At 51.4% G+C, this 22,603-nt stretch overlaps 2 protein-coding genes across 4 annotated transcripts in view; one reads left to right on the top strand and one right to left on the bottom strand.

The window, feature by feature from the left end:
* Positions 1-1,459, top strand: part of Wars1 (tryptophanyl-tRNA synthetase 1) — a 32,123-nt gene extending 30,664 nt beyond the window's left edge. Inside the window, exon 11 of the mRNA XM_052738951.1 lies at positions 2-1,459. Within this exon, the coding sequence (XP_052594911.1) occupies positions 2-163 (162 nt within the window). The 3' untranslated portion in view covers positions 164-1,459. The remainder of the gene's footprint in view (position 1) is intronic.
* Positions 1,460-5,210: 3,751 nt separating this feature from the next.
* Positions 5,211-22,343, bottom strand: Slc25a47 (solute carrier family 25 member 47). Of its 3 annotated transcripts, XM_052738953.1 has the most exons (8): positions 22,233-22,343; positions 20,410-20,573; positions 10,802-10,914; positions 8,666-8,709; positions 8,314-8,385; positions 7,676-7,858; positions 6,425-6,749; positions 5,211-6,051 (listed from the first exon to the last, which is right to left on the bottom strand). In XM_052738953.1, exons 3-8 carry the CDS (start codon positions 10,827-10,829, stop codon positions 5,771-5,773), a joined length of 933 nt encoding a protein of 310 aa, XP_052594913.1. In that variant the 5' UTR covers positions 10,830-10,914; positions 20,410-20,573; positions 22,233-22,343; the 3' UTR covers positions 5,211-5,770. The 3 variants fall into 3 exon arrangements, with proteins under 3 accessions (XP_052594913.1, XP_052594914.1, XP_052594915.1); XM_052738954.1 differs by lacking the exon at positions 20,410-20,573; XM_052738955.1 differs by lacking the exons at positions 20,410-20,573; positions 22,233-22,343 and adding an exon at positions 12,072-13,175.
* Positions 22,344-22,603: the final 260 nt, after the last annotated feature.

Genomic DNA, 22,603 nt, shown 5'->3' with positions numbered 1-22,603 from the left:
GGATTATACCAGCGGAGCCATGCTCACTGGAGAGCTGAAGAAGACACTCATAGACGTCCTTCAGCCCCTGATCGCTGAGCACCAGGCCCGACGCAAGGCGGTCACCGAGGAAACGGTGAAGGAGTTCATGACTCCCCGGCAGCTGTCCTTCCACTTTCAGTAATGTTTCTTTTCTGTCTGCACATAAAGACAAAAATCTGTCGATAATCCCAGCCCCCTCAAATCAAGTCACACTCCCAATAGCCTCTGTCACGTGGGAATTCCTGGACCTGGGTCTCTACGCCCTTGTGCATTCTGAATGCTGTTGCTTCTGTGATGTTTCTCTGCCTGTTGGCTGCTGAGGATGATCAGGTGCTGCTAATGTTGTGTGGTCACATAGAAACCCAGCCAAGGATCTCTCCCACAAAGAGCCCAGGTGTGGCACCTCTGTGGCCCACAGAGGATTGTCCATCTAGCAGCCTAGGGTTCCAGATAAATTTCCAAAATCCATTAGTTTTGTTTGTTTTTAAGTGTATGTGCTGCACATGGTAGTGCACACCTTACAGACTCTATATTTAGGATGCAAAGGCACAAGTTCCAGGCCAGCATGGGCTGCCTAGCAAGAGCCCGTCATAATTTATGTTTGATTCTGAATCTATGGAGTCAGAATGTCATTATTGTAAAACTGGAAACCGCTATGAAAAACTGATGAGACATTTAGTGGGCAAAGATGGTGTGCTCGAGCCCATACCAACTATATATATATATATATATTTACATATAATATATATAAGCTTTGCTTTATATCGAGTAGGAAGTGGTCAGCTTTGTCCTGCAGGTGTAGCTCAATAGTAGAGCATTCACCTAGTATGCATGATGCCCTGGGTTCAGTCTCCAGTGCCGCAACGGAGGCGGTGGGTGGGATCATTCAGCTCTAAAGCTGTTTTTAACACTGATTATGGACCAGGCTGGACCATTTCTATTAACCTGAGTCTTGTGGGTGAAACTCCAGGCTGAGGTAACCAAACTCCAGATCACACGTGTTGTTCACTCCAGAATCATGCTTGTTGCCCTTCCTGTACTAACGTTTCCTCAGATGGCCTGGCCTCCACCTGTTAAAACCCAGTGGTGACTTCTCCCGACCATCAGACTCTAAGGACAGTCTGTTGCCTTTGCAGATGCTTTTGTTTTGACACTTGACTGAAGTGGAAGGCCGCACAGAACAGTGTGCTGGCCGTGTCCCGGGCCAGTGGACCATAGCTAGACAGGAGAGAACAACAGCCGCCCGGGCTCTGGTGGTCTCCCTCTGGGCTGGCCACATGTAATGAGCCACCACTCAGAGTCTTGGCAAAGCAGAAGCCATGTCTCAGGGAAAGCCCCTGGTTGAAGTGTCTGTCCTCTATGAAGGCACAAAGGCCACTCTTGAATGTTCCGTCCTCTCGTCACTTTCAGGCAAAATAAACTTGGTTGTGTTCCTGCCTTTGCTGATGTCTGTCTAAGCAGGCTGCAGGGCTGCCTGCACTTAGTGCCCCTAAGCCACACTATACCATGCTCAGCCTGCAGCCACTCCCCTTGGGGGTGGGGGTGGGGGGATAGGGGTGCTATGAAATCCCATGGTGCTTAGAGGCAGGCTTCCAGGGACTATTTTGGGTTTTTTTTTGTTTTTGTTTCTTTTTAACAAGATTTATTTTTATTTTTATGTGAATGGGTGTTTTGCCTACATGTATGTCTGTGTACTACATGCATGCCTGGTGCCCAGGGAATCCAGAAAGGGTGTCAGATCCCTTGACACTGGAGTTACAGACAGTTGTAAGCCAGCATGTGCTAGGAACTAAACCTGAGTCTTCTGGAAGAGCAGCCAGTACTGTTAACCACTGAGCCATCTTTCTAACCCCTTAAATATGAGTCTTTTTTTTTAATATTTTTTTATTTTTATTTTATTTTATTTTATTTTATTTTCTATCATCAGCTTAATACAGTACAAATTTTTATCCTAGTAGTGAAATATTTCACTGATGCTTGCCCAGTGATTGAATAAAACCAAAACTTATTATAAGCCACAGTCATCCTAGGGTCCCCCTGCTATGTAGCCTCTCTGGATCTGTGGGTTGCAGTCTGATTGTTCTTTGCTTTATATCTAGTATCCACTTATGAGTGAGTACATACCATGTTTGTCCTTCTGGGTCTGGGTTACCTCACTCAGGATATTTTCTAGTTCCATCCATTTGCCTGCAAATTTCATGCTGTCATTGTTTTTCTCTGCTGAGTAGTACTCCATTGTGTATATGTGCCACATTTTCTTTATCCATTCTTCAGTCGATGGGCATCTAGGTTGTTTCCAGGTTCTGGCTATTACGGATAGTGCTGCTGTGAACATAGGTGAGCATGTGTCCTTGTGGTATGAATGAGCATTCCTTGGGTATATGTCCAAGAGTGGTATGGCTGGGTCTTGCAGTAGATCGATTCCCAGGGACTATTTTTGTGTCAGCCAATTGTCCTGAGAAGCCACCATCTCTCTCCCTGTGACTGCTTTCCCGCCTTGTTTGACGTTCTAACAGCCTGGAGAGAGCATGTGCGTGTGGATGTCCTGTCTGCAGAGACCTGGGTGCTTGGGGAGGTGCAGAAATGATGAGCACGGGCAGGAGCAGGGCCAGTAGGGGTCCAGGGGAGACCCAGTCACAATGGACCCCTTACCCACCTGTCCATTTGCAAGTGGGGAGATATGACTTGTCCAAGGCCACACAGTGAATTTGTTACTGAGCAGTCTGTTCTGACTTAGTATTGAGAACACTAAGGTTCACACCCTACTAGGCCAACCGCCTGAACTCAGAGCCCATGAGAGGGCCAGAGTATGGCACAAAGTTCATGCAGGCTCCTCTTGAGGCCCCATCCCACCAGACAGGCCACACTTCCAAGCCAAACCCCACCCGGCTGCTGTGGCCAGAGGTGGTGAAACATGCAAAGCACTGCCTTGCTCTCTCACGGTGCTCCAAGCTGATTGATGGCACTTGTTGTGCCATCGTACCCATGGAGCATCCAGGTGTGCAGATGAGAGAGAGAGATCCCTGTCATTACTACCCAGCCATAGCATCTGATGGCTTTGCAAGGATCCTGGACCCCGGGAGGAGCGAGCACCCAGGCCAGCCCCCACCTGCCATCGGCCACAAGTTTGGGAGAGTCACTTGACCTCTTGGGAGCTCCAGCTCCTCCATGTAAGACAACACAGAGGTGATACTCAAGGCTGCTGCTTGTCGGGTGAGGGTACGGTAGCTCCCTGAGAGAAAGGTTCAACAGGCTTTTTAATGGAAGCAGCCTGGGGATGGTGTCCAATACCAAATGGTCCAGAGACTTCCCAGAAAGAACAGCCTTTGCTCTGAGTGGTATCCACACCACATAGATGCAGGTGAGAGCTCCCATCTAGAGCAGTATGTCCAGGGGTAAATAGGCCTTTGTGAAACTCTCCAGAATTACACTGTTGTCCCTTCTCCTGGGCCCATAGCTCTGTAGCCAGCACATCCTGTAGGAGTTCTCAAGGGGCACCTTTTAGCTCTCACTGGAATGCTCAACTACAGACTTGATTTTTCTGGAAGTAGCCCTGTGGAGAAACCAGCTCTTCCTCAGTGTGTTATTCAGGAGCAGCCAGCCCCTTCCCTCTGGTTCTTCACGTCTGACAGCAGGAGTGGGGTCAGGAATGGTACCTAGAATTTCTGCACTTGGGAGGCTATGGCAGTAAGACAATGAGGATTTGAGGCCAGCCAGGGATATATTTGAGTTCCAGGCCCTTCCTGCTAAGTCACTTCCCTCACCAATGGCAGCCTGGAGACCTGGGCTGGGCCAGCAGATCAGCAGTTGCAGTCATCAGGAAGGAAGCAGGGCACCTACCCTGACCCTGTGAACATGGAACGTGAGAGCCAAGAATGCTGTCTGAGCTCATCTCCTACAGCAGAATAAGTGACATGCCAAGTGCGGTGGCGCACACCTTTAATCCCAGCCCGTGGGAAGCAGAAGCAGGCAGATCTCTGAGTTTGAGGCCAGCCTGATGTACATAGCAAGTTCCAGGTCACCCAAGACTACATAGTGCGACCTTGTCCCCCCCAAAAAAACCCACCTTAAAAGAATGAGTGGGTACCAGTGGCCTGACAGTTGGTAAATTATTAGTTGCCTTTTTCCAGGCACTGGCCCAGAATGTCCCTGTATCTTGACCTCTCTAAACTAGCTGAGCTTTCAAGTTCAGGGACTAAAACTAAAAGGACTTCTGGATTGCAACTAAGACATAAGGAGTGCTAAGCCGGTATTTGAAGTATGTGAGCAGAGTGGGAGCACACACACAAACAGCTTAAATCTCCACAAAGTAACTGAGATTGTTTAAAGAGAGCCCTTACTGAAACTGGAAGAGAACCCACAGGCTGGAGGACTACGTGACCCAAATGAGGTGAAGAGAAAGCATTAAAACGTCCATAGTATCGTGTGTGTGTGTGTGTGTGTGTGTGTGTGTGTGTGTGTGTGTGTGTGTGTGTGTGTGCGTGCTTGCGTGCGCACGCACTCGCTGAAAGACCTTCCTAGAGGAAGGGAGGCCCAAGAGATGGCATCAGGCAGAGGGAGGTCTTGCAGGCAAGGGCACCCAAGATCTGGTGCTGAAGGACCTGCGTGACAAGAGCAGACCCAGAAACAGATGGATTCCACCCCTTCTAGAAATTAGAAAGTTTTACTGGATGAATAAAACTGGAAACCATTTGATGCATACATGGCCAGGCTTTGCATCTGAACATGCACAGCTGAGGCAAGTATCAGCCAGCCTGACTCCCAGGGGCCCATCACTGGAAGCCACAGAGTCCCCAGAGAGGTAGGCTAGGACTCAGAAGCACAGACAATCCCATTTGTGCCTGAGGGCAGACACTGGCCTACACTGCCCTCCAAGCTATTGGCTCATAAAACTTTTGTAAGGTACCCCGCACTTTCCCACCCTTGGTATAGGGCTCCCGCCAGTGTTCGGCCTGGTGATGACACAAATAACTACACAACTTTCCCAGAAAGGAAAAGACTACAGGATGTCACGGAGACCCACTACATAATGGGCATCTGGCTACCCAAGTAAGAACTGTCGTCCATCTTAACCACTAGAGCCAGGGCTTCTCACCGCCTCTCTCACCATGAGCTGACAGGCTAAATGGTGCACCGGATAAACACAAGGTAGGAGAGGCAGTACCCCACAGATCACAGAACACCACCACTGGGCAACCTCAGAAACATTTATTGACAGCTATTCCTAACCCAGGTTCCAGGGTCCAAGCAGTGTGAGCGTGGGTACTCAGTGAAGTACCACACCAGTTCCCCAGCCAGTGAGGACAGTGAGCTCTCTTGGACAGCCTAGGACAGAGAACAAGCCCAGTCTGTAGCCACGTGGCTCAGCTTGCTGTCTGGTCCCTCACTTGTCTCTTACGGGAACGGCGTGAAGCGGTGGAAGTTGAGTGGGGTTGGTGGGGGTATGCTCTGAAGTCATGGGTGTGGACGAGGGAGTGCACTCAGGGATGAACAGTTGCTCGGTGACAAATGACTCCAAGTGGCACATGTCCTCATCAAGGAGACCCACATAACCTTGACTCGTGACCCCCAAGCAGATGGCAGATCAAACCCCCTGACTTTGTGGTCAGGAGCTGGGCAGGCCAAGCTCAGGCCTCACCTAAGTCACTGTACTGAAGGCCCTCTGCTGTTCCAGTGACAGCCCTGTGGGGTCCTAAGCCCACCCTTTGCCTCCAGCTGCTGTGACCTGGCTGCTACTGACTGGTGGCCCCTATGTGAACAGTCTCTGAGTGAGCCGCAGCACAGCCTCATAGGCCACAAACACCACCATGTTGACAGGAAAGGCGCGGCAGCAGTTGAGCGCCAACCCTTTGAAGAGCACCCTGGGGCCCTCCTCCCGCACGCTGGTCACCACACAGTGCAGGAGGCCCCGGTAGCGCTGCTGGCCCTGCCCATCCGCCTGCAGGCGTGACTTGATCACATCCATGGGGGTGGCCACGGCCCAGGCCAGGACCCCAGCACAGCCTCCAGCCACCAGCACACCTAGGACATCTGTAAGACACAGTGACCATGCCTTGTAGCAAGCTTCTCGGAGACAGGACCCAGCCCAGGGCAGTTCACTAACACTAAGTCAAGATAAACCCCTCTATCACTAAGTCACTGTATGGCCTTGAACAGTCTCTCTCTCTCTCTCTCTCTCTCTCTCTCTCTCTCTCTCTCTCTCTCTCTCTCTCTCTCTCTCTCTCTCTCTCACACACACACACACACACACACACACACACACACACTCAGAAACCCTACTTGAAAAATAAGGCAGGCAGATAAAGATGCTTAGCTTGATTCAGTGTTGGTGAGCTGCACTGCACAGATTCCTCTCCCAGCCCCCATCCCACTGGGCCAACCCCACCATCTGCCTGTCACTCACCTGGCTGGCTATGGCCAGCTGGGGTGAGCCACTCACAGAGCATGGCATAGGAGAGAAAGTAGGTGGCAAAGGAATGACCTTCACGAAGGAGCAGAGCTGAGCTGCCCTTGTAGAGTCCCCGAAGCCCCTCCTCACGGGCCACTGTGGCTAAACAGTGCAGTGGCCCACGGTACTTGGGCCTGGGCTCCAGACACGCAGTGGGTGCAGGACACAAAGCAGGAGCCACTGACGTCCAGGAGGCTGAGGGCCGCCGCTGCTGTGTCTGAGCTTGGGCCTGTGTCTGCAGGCGGACCTTGGCCACCTCAGTGGGTGATGTCAAGAACACCTGGGACAGAGAGGAAGCAAGAATAGGACTTGCCTGTAGCCTGCCCACACACTAAGACCCAGCTTTCCAGCTCTAGGACCCAGTGCTGAGAGCCTGGATCCCTAGAAGCTGCAAGCTGGTCCCAGGGTTTTGATGGTGCTACGTTGAAAGCCAGCTCAGCTAATTTAAGGCTGAAACCAAAGTCTCCTATATTTCTCCTATCTGAGAACACTGGCTTGACACATACCGGGTGCTAAGTTAATGTGACTAAGTTCAAGAGCATAATTGACACACACACAGTTGTTTGCACTGTAGTCATATTGCTAAAAGCAGGGCATGGTGGTCACTGTGGGACTCAGATGGATCAGGCTGCACTGGGGTCTTTACGCGCAGTCTCCCTTAATTCTCATCACACCTCTTGCCCATGAGATGGCAGCTCAGAAAGGCTCAAGAGTTGAGCCTGGCGGGCTAAGCTTATTGGCCTTTGGTCTCTGCACTGTGTGTAGTGGGTACAACACTTGGCCCCTCAGCCCGTGGAGGCTCTGATTAAGGATTGAGTGGCTTATCCATGCTCTATCCTGGCCTGTGAGGGACCTCAGCTGCACTTGCCTGCCTGGTTCCCATCTGTGGTGCCTGATGTTCCATCTCCACTGAGGATGAGGGATGCCAAGTGTCCATGGTAACACTAGATGGTGTTCAGTCATTTGCTAGACACCCTGAAGATGGAGCCCTCCCACCTGAGAGGTCAGAAGCACCTGAGTGCTATCTCTCTGGGTTCTCACACCCTGACTAGCCCATCCCAGGCAGAATACTAGTTCCTCACCACAATCCCCATGCCCTGTAGGCTCTACCTTCACAGAGCCGCAGTCTTGACACCTGTTGGGAAGTGTGATTCAAACTCCCTGGGTATCTCGGATGCCCTTCCACCCTCAACTGCCTCTACTCACCCGCACAAGGCCAGAGGCGCATCCTGAGAGTGTGATATCAGCCTTGGTGGGCTTGGCGTCAGTGCTGCCGTACCGGAAGCGGCAAATGTGAGCCAGGCAGTGGTGGTAGGTGCCAAAGGATACAGATGACACCAGGGACACCGTGCACACAGGAAGTGAGAGGCCCCGGTAGAAGCCCCACACCTGGTGGATAGAGAACAAGTAAGAACAGGATCCGAGAGAGAATGCCCTGGGGCTGGGAAATTTAGGACTGACCACCATCTCCCTTGCCTCCAGACATGACCTTTGGGATCTCAGCACTTGATGTTTGAGGGGGGGGGGGTGTTAAAGAGACAGCTGCCTGATCTTGATAGTAGAACCAGCATGATGCTCAGCTAACCTCTGCCTGCATCAAACCCCAAGTTCACTTGCATAAGTGTCCCCAAGACCTTCCCCTGGATGAGCTCCTCCCTGGCCTTCAGAAGCTCAGGTTCCCCTGTAGACAGGGACTTGGTTCTGTACCAACTTTGGGGCAGAGGGGATCCCAGGGCTGGGCACAGTCATATCTTTTTGGAGGCCAAGAGGCTAGGGCTCAAGGGGAAGGACATCACTATCAAGTCCCAGCCCAATGCCACCCTACCATCGCGCCCCAGTCCTACCCGCTCTTGACGATACGTGTCCCGGATGCAGTGCCAGATGCTTGCGTACTTGGCCTCAGTCTGGATCCTCACCTAGGGAAATGGAGAAGGCTTCAGAAAGAGCTGGGCCTGGGCCTGGGGCAAAGCCAGTGGAAGCCTAGGCTCCGCCCCTTGACTGTCAGGCATGCTGCTGTAGACTGAGAATGAGACCCCTGAGGCACAGGGAGAGAGAGACCGACAGTCCCAAGGGCCACTGGGAGCCATTGAAGGTGTTAGAGTAGGAGAGGGCTAGGTCCTCTTAGCATTCTAATTGAGGACCCAAGCTGGGGACAGGAGACACGGTCATCTAAACCAAGGTAGGGCCTTGCTGTACCTTCACTGTGTCCAGAGGGTAGCCCACAGCAACTCCGCAGACTCCTGCAAGGCAATCAGAGAAACCAGTGAGGCAGCAGGAGGTGGCCCTGTCAGCACTGAGAGCCTCAGGCAAGCCCCCCTCTCCCACCTCCACCTGACCCTACCTGGGCTCCGCCTCTCTGCAGCCAGATGAGAAACTTGAGGCTCAGTATGCACCTGCCAAGCTTGCTAGATATCTCCCAACCCTGAATCCTGGCCCAACTGTGCCTATCCCCATTGCCCAGGCCAAGGACATTCCTCAGCCTCCCCTCTGACATCACATTTTGGGAGAACATCTGGTTCCACTCTGGCTGACCCTGTCTCTGAGCCAGGCAGACTTTGCCCTCAAGCCTGAGCCTGTGCCGGGTTTGTGTGGGAGCCAGGTGAACACCCACACATTACAGAGATGGGGGAGGGACACATTGTGAGTAAAGGCCAAGTGAGCAGCCCAGACTCCCCCCAGACACACACCCAGGGCTCTTTGGCCAGGATTGCCTGGAACCAGGTCCGTGTGGAATAGAATGTGCACTGCTGCTATGGTCTGAACAGACTCCCCCAGAGACTCCCCCAGAGGCTCTGCGGGAGTGGCAGAGCCCGCAAGAAGCCCTTAAGTCACTGGGGTCACGTTTTGGAGGGGACTATGAAATTGCAGCCCCTTGTCTTTTGTCTTCCTAGCCAAGAGAACTCCCTACCACTGTCCTCCAACAGCCACACGGAGGCCCAAGCAGTGGGGCCACCTGGTGGTCACAGCCTGGGGAACTGCCCGCTAGGGTAACCATTCCTCTGCATGCGTGGGTTCACTGAAGACAGTGGACACAGCTGCTGACCCACCTTGCAGAGGGCCTGTAGTGCCGCCCCTGGCTTTGGACCAGGAGATCCACACTGCCCTCCGAGCCCTGCCGCTCCAGCTCTGGGTCCTCCACATCTAAGGCTAGCACAGCCTTGAGGAAGCTGAGGAGCCAATCAGGGGCTTGGGCTTTCTAAACCCCCCGAGCAAGAATGCCAAGGACACTGTAGAGGATGAGAAAGCCCATGGGGTTGTGTCCTGGGACATGTTCGAGTAGAAGAATGAATTTCTGGGTGGGGGTGGGGGGTATAAAGCAAGCACCTGACAGAAGACTCAAATGGAATTACCTTCTATGTCTCTCAGACACCTCCCCAGCTCCTATCTGTCTCTCAAAGCCCTCCTCTCTTGGGCCTTCCTGCTGTGCTCTTGGTTGCCTCTGCCTGGAAGCATGTTGATCAGAACCTGTATCATATGGCCTTGCTGCTATGGCCCACATGCCATGGCAACCTATGCATCTAGAGTTCTTCAAGGGAAGACTTGGGTCTGAATCCCTGGGACCCGGGAATCCAGACCCAGCGCAGAGCTAGGACCCCATCACTAGGGCCTTTCCTGTGGCTATGAGGAGGGCATGGCCTGCTGTGGTGCCAACGTTCAGAGGAGCAGCCAGCCTTGGTATGGCAGAAGCCAAGACCCCCAACAGCCCCAGACAGGGCCAGGACCCAGTCCTCCGAGGCTATCCTTCCTGGCCCCCAGGCTGTCCCCAGCAGTGAGAAAGCCACCCACGACTATTTCACAAGAGCTGCGGGGCCAAGGGTGCCTCACTCAAAATAGCTGCACAGCCTGCAGATCGATGACCCATGGAGTCCCTGTGGGCAGCCACCTCCCCCCTGTCATCTCTCCCTAGGAGGGAGACAGTTACAGCCACAGGGAGGTATGATGTTGGTAGGCCTCAGTGGACCAGAGAAACCATCCATCCGGGCCAGCTCTATGTCGAGTTCCCGCTTCCTGCCATAGAATTCCTGGGTGCACTGTTCTTCCCTGAAGCCTTCTGCCCTCTCCCAGGGCTTATTCGCCCACACCAAGGACCCAGCCGTCTCCTAACTCCATAGGAACAAGTTCCTCTTCCCAAGCCAGGGATCCCTAGCCTGCCTCGGCATCCTGCCTGAGCTTCAAGGCCATATAGGAACCTGCCCTCCCCTTCAGCACCCGTAGCCCACTCCCGGGGTCTGCTCAGATCTCAACTTAGGGCTCCCTCCCACTTACCACACACACAAAAGCACCATCCCCAGATCTCCCCGACCCCTGCACCCCTCTATCCCTATCTCGTACCTCCAATGGCCCCAGCAACAAAATCCATGGACAGTGTGGGAAATGAGAAGAGCTCCGGTCTCTCTGTCTATGCCACAATGGCCAGCTCCTACAGTTCTGCACATCTTAAATACCTGTGAGCAGAGGCGGAGACAGGGCTGCACAACAGGCTGTTTTGATGCCCACATTCACACACCCCACAAGGACCCTGGTGCCGATGACCTCAGCATCAGGAAAGCAGGTGAGAGGTCATGGGAGGGAGCCAACCCCAGACATGGGTCTGCCTCTATTTCTGGATTCAGACCATGCCTGGCTTCTGACTGCTTACAGTGGCTGTGTAAACAGTGACCCCCTCGTATGGGTACCCCACTTCACGGTTTACCTCCAGGCCTGAAAGGGAAGGAAAGCAAGGGCCTCTTCTAGTCATGGAGCCACCAAGACCCCAAGGGGGACTTGCCTGAGGCAGCCACCGTCTTAGAGCCATCCCCTCTGACATCCAGCCCTTGAAGGGAATACAGCCTTGTCTCTATGGCCACTGCTGCTAGTTCCCTTCAGAGGCTCAGTGACCCAGGCTGCAGCCCTACCAAGTGACCTGGGGGGCACCCTCAGGGCCAGAGAGTTGCAGAACGGAGGGAAGGGGCATGTTGACATGGAGCGCCCAGCAGTTCTGTCTGGATGGCTCTCATGGAAGGGCAGCAGGAGGCCACGTGTCCACCTGTTTTCCTGTTATCTGTACGCTGGCCTTGAACAGGCTAGTTTTAGACCAGGGATGACCCCTCACCCCGACACTTTGTCTGCTTTTAGGCAAGTAAGCAGTGCTAGCTGCCACAGCAGAGGGCAGAGGGCAGAAGGGACAGAGGGAGACTGGAAATAGCTTGTCCAAGGCCAACATGATGTCCATCCTGTAGAGGGATGTGGCTCAGCATCTGATTAGAAGTTGACCTGCCTGCCATCATATCCCAACTCCACCACTTGAGACAAGGCCTGTGGCCTTCCTCTGCCTCCACTTCTCCACCCGAAAAATCTGTGAGCACACGGAGCAAGCTCCAGCTGTGTTCCTGCAGAAATGCCAGCCAAATTCATTAATAGAAGTAGAGGGTCTAGAAAGAGGTGATGGCTCTGCTCTGGAGAGGCAGCTGGGCCAGATGTTACACTCAAGAAGCTAGGCCCTTCGTCAATGAGGGAGCCTAAAACACACATTCCACCTGAGAGGACAGGGACCCTTGGGTCCCACATTGCCAGTGGAGTAGGGCCATCCACCATGACACTGGAGCCCAAGGCCCCAAGTTACCTGGGTGCCTTTCTCTCTCTGCCCCACATCCAGACAGTCTCGGTGTCCCTCTTCTACTGTCAGTCAGGACCACTTGCCGCTGTCCACCCACGCTGCTCTAACCATGTCATTATTCCTGGACAGCAGCCCACCTGTCCAGGCTCCTGATGCATGCAATCAACACATGCCAGATGTCAAACACTGAGAGACCTTGATAAACACAACAACCTAGTCTCTGCTCTAAAGACCTGATGTGCTGGCAGAGGCACAGAGAGTCCTAGAGAGACAGGAAAAACCCAGCAGGGATTGCAAGGACCAATGTAGTCAGCTGCTGCTTCCCAATTGGGCATGTCCGTCACTATGAAGTAGCGTAGCCATGACAACCCACAGGACACGCTCAAGAGAGTGGGCCTAGTAATGTCCCTCATGATGCAGGAGGCTCCTGAGTCTCTCCAGGCCTCTCTCCACCCCAAGATTACTTAAAAAGAGCCCTGAGCACACAATGTCAGAAACATAGATGATACATTTCCTCAGTTCACAAGTCTGTTTCATTGACTGTGATTTGCCAAGTAACCCTGATTTTACCTGATGGCGTGATCATCTGCAATCAGATTCTTTTACCCCAATCTTAGTTATTAATATTAGTTCTCAGGTTACACATTACACAGTAATACACACACACACACACACACACACACACACACACACACACACACACACACAGAGATTAAAAATGGGCTCACTAGGCAGTGGTAGCGTACACCTTTAATCTCAGTCAGCACTTGGGAGGCAGAGACCCACATGTTGGAGGAAGAAGAGAACTACTCCTCAAGTTGTCTTCTAACCTCCATATGTGCACTGCACGTACACACACACACACACACACACACACACACACACACACACACACACCACTAGATAAATAAATGCGATTTTTAAAAAATGATTTATTTAATGTGCACTGGTGTTTTGCTTGTATATACTCTGTGTGAGGGTATTGGATCCCCTGGGACTGGAGTTACAGACAATTGTGAGCTGCCATATGGGTGCTGAGAATTGAACCTGGGTCCTCTGAGAGAACAGCCAGTGCTCTTAACTACTGAATCATCTCTCCAGCCCCAAATGTGATTTTTCTTTCTTTCTTTCTTTTTTTTTTAAAAATTTATTTATTTATTTATTTATTTATTTATTTATTTATTTATTTATTTATTTATTTATTTATTTATTTATTTATTATGTATACAGCATGTATGACTGTGGGCCAGAAGAGGGCACCAGATCTCATTACAGATGGTTGTGAGCCACCATGTGGTTGCTGGGAATTGAACTCAGGACTTCTGGAAGAGCAGTCAGTGCTCTTAACCTCTGAGCCATCTCTCCAGCCCCTGTAATTTTTCTTAAAGAGACAGATAAACAGGGTGAGTCTTCCCAGCAGCATGAATGCCTTTTGAGTCTCTTATGAGTAACCCTAATAAACTCACTGGTCCGCCGAGCTGGACTTGGGTAGAATTCTTTCTTTGGTCTACTAGTCCTGTCTCTATCTGGAATGAAGAGGCATTTCTTTACATTGCCTCAGGGAGAGTCATGTGATATCCAGAGTAACAGGGAGAGGGGAGAATAGGCGGTCGGGGAGCTGAGGCGAGGGAGGGGGTATGAATTGGGACAATCATGCTCTCTCAGTCCCATAGCCTAGTTTCTCCTACCCTTTGTCTTCTGACCAAACATGCCCAAAGTCACCAAAACTACAACTATCCCCAGAGGGTATCCTCCAGTGCCTTGTACTGGTTCCTCTTGGCTGTGAACCTCTCACAGACACTGATGGTCTACACTGGTCTTCCTCTACACCCACAGGATACAGTTCAGGGTGGGCTGCTGTTTGGGTGGTTAAGTGAAGGTAGGTGAGAACAGGTCAGTGAGCAGATGGAGGGGCAGATGGATGGGCTGGATGAATAATAGAGAGGCAGGGAGAAGAGGGAGGGATGGATGGATGGATGGATGGATGGGAGATGGACAGATGGGTGAACAGATAAGCAAAGGGGCGAAGGCTGGACAGAGACTGGGATGGATGGGAGATGGATTAATAAACGGATGGAGAGTGGGTGGACAAATGGATGGATGGGTAGAAATAGATGAAAGATGGACAGCTATCTGAACAGATAAGCAAGGCGAAGATGGATGGATAGAAATGGATAAATGGAGCAACAAAAAGGTGGGTGGGTGGATGGGTAGTCAGTGGATGGGTGGGTGGGTGGATGGGTAGTCAGTGCATGGGTGGGTAGACTCAGAGATGGAGAAATGGGTGAATAGATAAGGGAAAGATGGATTAGTAGAAACAGATAACAGAGATGAATGGAGGCAAAGATGGCATGTGGACAGATGAATAGACAGATGGGGACAAGGGGAGGGATGATCGGAGGAAAGAGCGGTTGGTGAGTGACTACAGGCTGGCTCAGGCCATGGGAAGGGAAGGTTGGTTGCAGTCCACGAGGAAGCAGCTGAAGAAGACAGAAGAATGGTGCTGTCCGTGCCTGCCTTGCCTCCTTCTGGAGTGACTGTAATCATGAAAGGCCTGAGAAACATTGGGGTCACCTTCCACTCTTTGCTGATCTGATGGAGAAGGTGCCAAGGAAGGAAGAGGCCTCTGCCAAGGTGTTCCTCTGTGTGTTGGGGAGGCATGGGTACCCTTGGCCTGAGTTTGTTGTAGAGAGCTGCTTTGCCCAGCACGAGACCTTGGGTCAGGGACATAAACTCCCCAAGTCTTGACTTTCCTAGTAGCCAGTGGGTCTCAGGTCTTGCATGGACAACAGGAAAAGCCCAAGGAGTGTCTGATGGGGCCATATCCTGCCATGGGCTAGGTAGTTATCATTGGCATAACATCATCCAGGCCAGCTTTAGGCCTCCTTCACCTGGATATCACAACCCACACCTGGGGCTGCCACAGAGGGCTCTTGGGAGAATACAGGCTTTCTGAGACACCACAGGGGATCTAGGAATATGCTACTCATCTTATGAGTTATACCCAACCAGAGAGGCAGATAGTAAGTGGAGGACATACAACCCCGGCCTCAGAGACTTGCTGTCCAAAGGGAGCCTGTGAACTCTTTCCTGCTGGACATGGCGACACATGCCTGTAACCCCAGCAATTTGGGAGCTGGAGGCAGGAGGATCAGAAACTCACTGCTGCATGGCAAATTTGAGGCCAGCCTGGGCTACTTGGGACACTGTCTCAGAAAGTAATTCTGCCTCAGCTTTCTGAGTGGTGGAGGCACAGACGTGAACCATCCACCCAGCACGATGGGCTTTGGATGTCTCTTTCTTTTTAAAGATTTTAAGTTTATTGTAAGTGTATGTGTGTGATTGTATGTATGTGCACCACAAGCATGCATGTGCCTGCAGAGGCCAGAAGGTATGAGGTCACCGAACTGCAGGTACTGATGGTTGTGAGCCACCTAACACAGGTGCTAGGAACCAAACCTGGGTCCTCTGCAAGAGCAGGAAGTGCTCAGAATTGCTGAGCAATCTCCCCAGCCCCAAATGTTTCTAATACGGGGTTGCAACTTATTTCCTTCCTCCTCCTGTCCATGTGTCTTTATCCGAGTGCCTAGGGATCCACTTCCTGTACATGTACAAAATGCCAAGAAGGAGGTAACAACCCAGGCTTACAGACTACCTGCTAGCTGCTAGACATTCTCTCTGTGGTCAGGAAGACCTTTACAGGGGTCACACCTCATAGGTGAACCACACCCTTCACACTCTCTATCCTCCCTGGCACAAAAGCCTGGTGGAGCAGACACAGGGCTCCACACCAAAGGGCTGGTGCAGAGGGTAGGTAGAAGCTGATCTCCCTGCCCAGGGCTGCCCCTAAGGCTGAGCAGGAAAACTAGAGAAGCTGTGGACACTGCCTAGAACCCTGTGGAAGCTCTCAGAACTCCTGGTTCCAAGACACTGAACATTGTTCTCCAGCCTTCTCCCTCAGGCTCTGGAGCTGCCCAGGTCTCCCACATCTGATATTCATTGAGTGACATGCCTGCTATGACAGTGACCAGCCTGGGCTCAGGACACAGGACCCACCCTGCCAGCTGCCTCTCCCTCTCCTGCCTCCTATGGTACCAACTCCAGCTAGTTCTACCACACCCCAAATCAAGGCTGTGCAGGGCACACTGCCCTCCAGGGCCTGTTGGTGCTGACCGTGGGCTGGGAACAGTCTGCTCCTGGCATCAGCAGGCTGCCAGTGTGCCAGTGGGAGCCCAGAGGGCATGAAGACTAGGCTACATGTGGTCAGACACTCATGAGAGACCCCCATGAGCTTCCAGTTCTGGAGCACCCTCAACAGCAGGGCCCCGCAGCCTGTTTGTATTTATCAAGTCATGACTATGCAGCTATTTATACCAAGTCCCATCTTGAGTGTCTGGTGTCCGCTGACTCATGAGAGCCAAGTGGGTTCCGAACTAGTCCAAGACAGCCTCTGGTCAACCAAGAGCTGACCCCAGGGGAACCATTGGAAAATGCAGGACTTCCACACACATACATCCAAAGCTGGAAAGCACAATTATTAAATTAATCCTCATCCTCTACTTCCTGGAACTAGAGGATCATGGGTAGCAGGACAACAGCAGAGTTGGGTATTGTCTGCTCCTTGGTTCCTTCCCCAACCCTGAAACAAACATGACCTGAAACAAAGGCCCATATGGTACCAACCAGGACAGCCGAGCAAAACCAACCAAAGCACGCTAGAACCCTGAGACATTGTCCCCCCAAAGCCTTTAAGGTGTGCCGAGGAGGCTGGCTTCAGTGCATGCTGTCTCTCCTGCTCAGGGGCTGGGAATCTGATTTAGCTCTACAGGAACTCGATGCTCAACTTCTCTCTTGGAAACCTGAAGGGGGTACTCACATCAAGGTACACCAGCCAGCCAAACCAGTTCCAGCCTCCTCTGTGGCTGCCTGCCAGGCTGAGCAAGACACTCTTGGTTCCAGGTTGTTTCCTACCCCTGCAAAGCTGGCCCCTTCCAGCACTTCCCTGGCTCCTCAGGGTGGCCTACTGACTAATTGAGAAGAGATCTTACTATGTAGCAGATAGCACAGCCTGTAGCACAGGCTGGCCTTGAACTCATGGATGATGCTCCTGCTTCAGTCTTCTGAGTGGAAGGCCCTGCCGGAGGACCAAACTCAGGTCCCCTTGTGTCTGTACTTTTCAAACTAAGCCATATCATCAACCTCTTACTGGATTTTTATTTTATAAACATTTTATTTATTTCATGGGTGTTTCTTTGGGGTGGGTGGGGCATGCATGCCATAGCGCAAAAGTGAAGGTCAGGGGACAGGTAGTACTGACTGGTTCTCTCTTTTTACCACATGCATCACCAGACTCCATCTAGCTAACCCCTCCTTACAGGATTTTGTTGTTGGAGAGTGTTGTTCTCACTATGTAGCTGGAAAGGCTGTTCTTGGTTGTCTGCTTGACTACATGTGGAATTAACTAAAACCCAAGAATGGAGGGGTACATCTATGAGGGCTTTTTGCTTATTTTGACAAGGGAAGATCTACCTTTTTTTTTCATTTTTATTTATTTATTTATTCTTCTATTATCAGCTTGATACAGTATAAATTCTTATCCTAATAGTGAAATGTTTCATTGAGGCTTGCCCGGTAATTGAGCAAAACCAAAACTTACTATAAGCCACAGTTATCCTACGGTCCCCCCTGCTATGTAGCCTCCCTGGATCTGTGGGTTGCAGTCTGATTGTTCTTTGCTTTATGTCTAGTATCCACTTATGAGTGAGTACATACCATGTTTGTCCTTCTGGGTCTGGGTTACCTCACTCAGATGATATTTTCTAGTTCCATCCATTTGCCTGCAAATTTCATGCTGTCATTGTTTTTCTCTGCTGAGTAGTACTCCATTGTGTATATGTGCCACATTTTCTTAATCCATTCTTCAGTTGATGGGCATCTAGGTTGTTTCCAGGTTCTGGCTATTACGAATAGTGCTGCTATGAACATATTTGAGCATGTATCTTTGTGTTATGATTGAGCATTCCTTTGGCATATGTCCAAGAGTGGTATGGCTGGGTCTTGAGGTAGATTGAGTCCCAATTTTCTGAGAAACCGCCATACTGATTTCCACAGTGGTTGTACAAGTTTGCATTCCCAGCAACAGTAGAGGAGTATTCCCTTTGCTCTGCATCCTCTCCAACAGAGTCATTAGACTGCCATTAGTGTTTTTGATCGTAGCCATTCTGACAGGTGTAAGGTGGTATCTCAGAGTCATTTTGATTTGCATTTCTCTGATGATTAAGGATGTTGAGCATTTCTTTAAATGTCTTTGTGGTTCTTCTTTTGAGAGTTCTCTGTTTAGCTCTTTAGCCCATTTTTTAATTGGATTGTTCAGTATTTTGATGTCTAGTTTCTTGAGTTATTTATATACTTTGGAGATCAGTCCTCTGTCGGGAAGATCTGCTTTTAATCCAGATCTTTTGAGGTGGGAAAACCCACCTCTAATCTGGACCACACCTTCTGCTGGAATCCTATATAAGGATATGGAAGAAGGAAACATTTGCTCTTTGCCAGCTTGCTCTCGACCTTGCTAGCAAGTCCATTCTTTCACTGGCATTAGAGCCTGCTACTTCAGGATTCCAGCATATACTGATGACCACCTGAGACATCCAGCCTCAAAGACTGAGCAACTACTGGATTCTTGGATTTTCCTTCATAAGCAGCCATTGTTGGATTAGCTGGACCACAGCTTGTCAAGTCATTCTAATAAATCCCCTTTCTATATATAGACGTTCTGTAAGTTCTGTTCATCTAGAGAACCCTGATACATTAGCCCTGGCTAGCTTAGAACTCACTATGTAGTCCAGGTTGGACTTGACCTTGTAAGAGATTGGCCTGCCTCTGCCTCCTGAGTGCTGGGATTAAAGATATAAGCTATCACATTCCAGCCTTACAGGATTAAAAAAATTATTATAGACTTGTGTGTGTGTGTCTGTCTATCTGTCTGTGGAAGATAGAGCATTGGATCCCCTGGAGCTGGAGTTACAGGTGGTCATGAGCTTCCAGACATGGGTATTGGGATCCAAACTCAAGTCTTCTGAAAGAGCAGGAAGTGCTCTTAACTGCTGAACCATTTCTCTACCCCTAGGATTTTTTTTAACTTTAAGAAATACATTTCAAGCAACCGGAACTACCGGTTGCCTTTCACGAGCCATATGTCCCTAGAGAAGGGAGGCACTGTTAGCCAGTAAGGCCCTACTTCCAAATGCCATCACCTCAGGGCTAGGATTTCTACATACGAACTGCAGTAAGAGGACATTCAGACCACAGTGGTGTGCCAGTCAGGCTCCTTAAGTGAGAACTGGGTAGAGTCCAGTTCTAGAGCTATGCAAGGTTAGGGGAAGGGCTTCCCAGAAGGAGGCAGCTTTCACAAAGGCCCTGAGGCAGGAGCAAGCTTGGCATGTGAACCAGAGCTGAGCAGGAGAAGGCTGGAAGATCAGTGGATGCAGCCATGTCATTATGGCCCTCCTGTGTCCTTGTCATTGGGCATAGATTTTATATCAAGCAAGGTAGGGGCTGACTGACAGCCCCATTTGTCACTCAGTATACAGGTTCCAGGGTAGGGAGATCAAAGGACATGGTGCTTCTTTTTGCCTACTATTGGTTCTGTTTCTACACTAAACCTGTTTTATGTAAGAACTCAGGAAAGACATTTCCAAACAAAACATGTCACTGTGAGCAGTGATAGTTCCTTCCCCACACTGCTTCTCTCCTACTGTTTGCCCTTCAGCTGGGATCCTCAGAGCTAAACAGACCCCAGTACCTGTGGGACAGAGTCTGAAGAAGTAGTACATTCCTGATGTAATTCTACCCTTACAAAATGCAAGAAAACTATAAAACAATACAGCCCCAAGCCGTGGGCAACCCGGTACTCTTTCTGGTCTCTTCCCAGGTAACTACCAAGGTCAAGTATTTAGACCCACCTTGTCTTCTGACTCAGATCATCAAAGGCCTGTGCAAAGGGCTCTCAGGTAGCAAGACTGCTGTCTCAAGAGAATCCCTCCCATATCAGTGCCTGCCCCCCAAGGCACAGACCAGTGGGCCCTGAGGGCACACCCAGCCCCACAGAACAGATCCTGACCCTCTTAGGGCAGCATGCAACCTCAGCTTAGCCTTCCATTCCCTCACACATTTTTGTCCCCAAACCTAATTGGTCCAGAAGTAATACCAGCACCCGACAACTGGCCCATCCATGCTCTCTGCCTACAAGGTACCTAGAGAACAGTGCATAGAGTCCCACTGGATCCCTACAGGGACTGTCCCTGGGCCCTCCCTCCAATGGTTCTGAAGCTCAACTATGGAGTACCTGATGTGTGTGTGCCAGGCTTCTGGGCCCTTCCCCAGCACTCCTAGAGGGTCAGAGCTCCACACAACCAAGGCCAGGATAGACATCAACGTAAAGGCAGGCTCTTCCACGTTCCTCCCTGCCCTTCTCTGTCTGTTTTTTTTTTTTTTTTTGATGCATGTTCTCTTGAAAACAAAACAACAGAGGGTAGAGAAATGAGACTCAGCAAGTGATACACCTGCCTGCCCAACATGCACAAGGCCCTGGGTTCCACCTCCAGAGGAAGAAAAAGAAACCAGATGCTATGGTGCACATCAGTAGCCTCGGCACTCAGGAGGCTGAAGCAGGAAGGGGGCAAGACCAACCAGGGTTACCTATCCAGATCCTGTCTCAAAAAGAAACAAGCCATCAACAGAATGGACTGTTCTTGTCTCATTGGTGGCCCTCTCATTTCTTAGAACCCAAAGCTAGAGGTGGAGGTGTCGAGATATGAGCTTTACCCACCTGGGTCCCCAGGGCATTCTTATGACTATGTCCCTGTATGAGGACTGTTGGGTTTAATGGCCTGGGCCTCGGGGCAAACCCTACATTTACCCCAGTTCTGATGTGTACCTTTTCCCTCTTACCACCTGCCTCCGGAAGGCACCCAGATGGCTTAGAGGCTGTGGAGATCAAACCCAGGCCTCCAGACCCCTAGTTCAGGGCCCAGCAGCCACCACAAGCACTGGACTAGGAGTCAGCAGGCCTGGACTTGGATGTCGGCTTCGAAGGGTCCGTTCAATTCTAAGAATAAACATTACCTCCCAAGGTCCTTGCCCTCAGCTCCAGGCTTCACTGGAACTTTTAAAGACCTGTTCCTCCATGAGATCTGCCAATCAGGCAACTTGGTAGCCAGTTCAGAAAGGGTAGAGGTGAAAGCAGTATGCAGGTGACCAGAGGAGGCTTTTACAGGACTCTCAGCTCAGGAGAAAGTCATGACTAACAAGAGACCCTGGGAGATGGTGGTTGTGTCCATCACGGGGACCTGCTTCAAGATTCCTTGCCGTCGTAAATATTAGCGGCAACTGGGTGGGTAGGCACGTCGGGTTCTCACCCCACCTAACCCTTAGTGTTCGCCAAACCAGGAGCACCTGCATACTCCTTGCCCTCCAGCAAGCTCACCTGTTCCAAGGCCCAGGGCTGCTGTTTGCCCCCTGATCTAGTCTGCTGGCAGCTCCCAGCCCTGTCCTGAAGCCTCCCTCTCTCTACAACCTTCAGTAGCTCCCAGGAACACTTCGGGGCTTGGCGGCACCCTTCCATCCATGGGTTCCTTGTGATTGAAAAGTTCATCTCAACCAGGCGGTGGTGGCGCACGCCTTTAATCCCAGCACTCAGGAGGCAGAGGCAGGCAGATCTCGTTGGAGGGAGGGCCCAGGGACAGTCCCTGTAGGGATCCAGTGGGACTCTATGCACTGTCCTCTAGGTACCTTGTGGGCAGAGAGCATGGATGGGCCAGTTGTGGGGGGCTGGTATTACTTCTGGACCAATTAGGTTTGGGGACAAAAATGTGTGAGGGAATGGAAGGCTAAGCTGAGAGTTCGAGGCCAGCCTGGTCTACAAAGTGAGTTCCAGGACAGCCAGAGCTGTAACACACAGAAATCCTGTCTTGAAAAACCAAAAAAATTAAAAAAAAGTTCGTCTCAGCATCATCCAAATTCAAGTCTCTGGCCCTGCCTAGGCGCACTCGAACCTCAGACCCTCCTCCCCCCGCCCCCCAGCGCCTTCGCCTAGGGAGACCCGGGGCCTAGGAGGTCCCTCCAGTGGGGAGTAATTCTCGAACTTTCACAACTAGCTGCGTCCAATACCGCAGGCCTTGGAGAGTCCCGGTGTTCCACGTGTGTTCGCCACAATGCCCCCAGGACACTGGCAAGGACGATGAGGTTGAGCAGCTGAGTCGCATCCAAACACCGTGAAGGGCCCCAGGGTCGAAGCAGAGCGTGCGCCGCCCCTTGCACAGCGCAGTTGGGAGGTTCCCGGCTCCAGGGCGCAGTGTACCCACTGCAATGCCCCTTCCCTGCGCCGCGCGGGCGGGCCCGAGAAGCACAGTCTTTGTCTGCTGCCCCCCTAGTGCTCCCGCCCGCCGTGTCCGAGGCCACACCCTCCCGGCGTACCCAACCAATGAAATTTGGCGACAGCGCCCAGAGCGCGGGGTGTTGTCCGCTCCTCATGTACCCAT

This window comes from Peromyscus californicus, unplaced genomic scaffold, assembly GCF_007827085.1.
Source record: "Peromyscus californicus insignis strain IS unplaced genomic scaffold, ASM782708v3 Scaffold_15__1_contigs__length_86483966, whole genome shotgun sequence".
Lineage (NCBI taxonomy): Eukaryota > Metazoa > Chordata > Mammalia > Rodentia > Cricetidae > Peromyscus > Peromyscus californicus.
The sequence above is the reverse complement of the archived record's forward strand: the minus strand, read 5'-3'. Positions and strand labels throughout refer to the sequence as shown.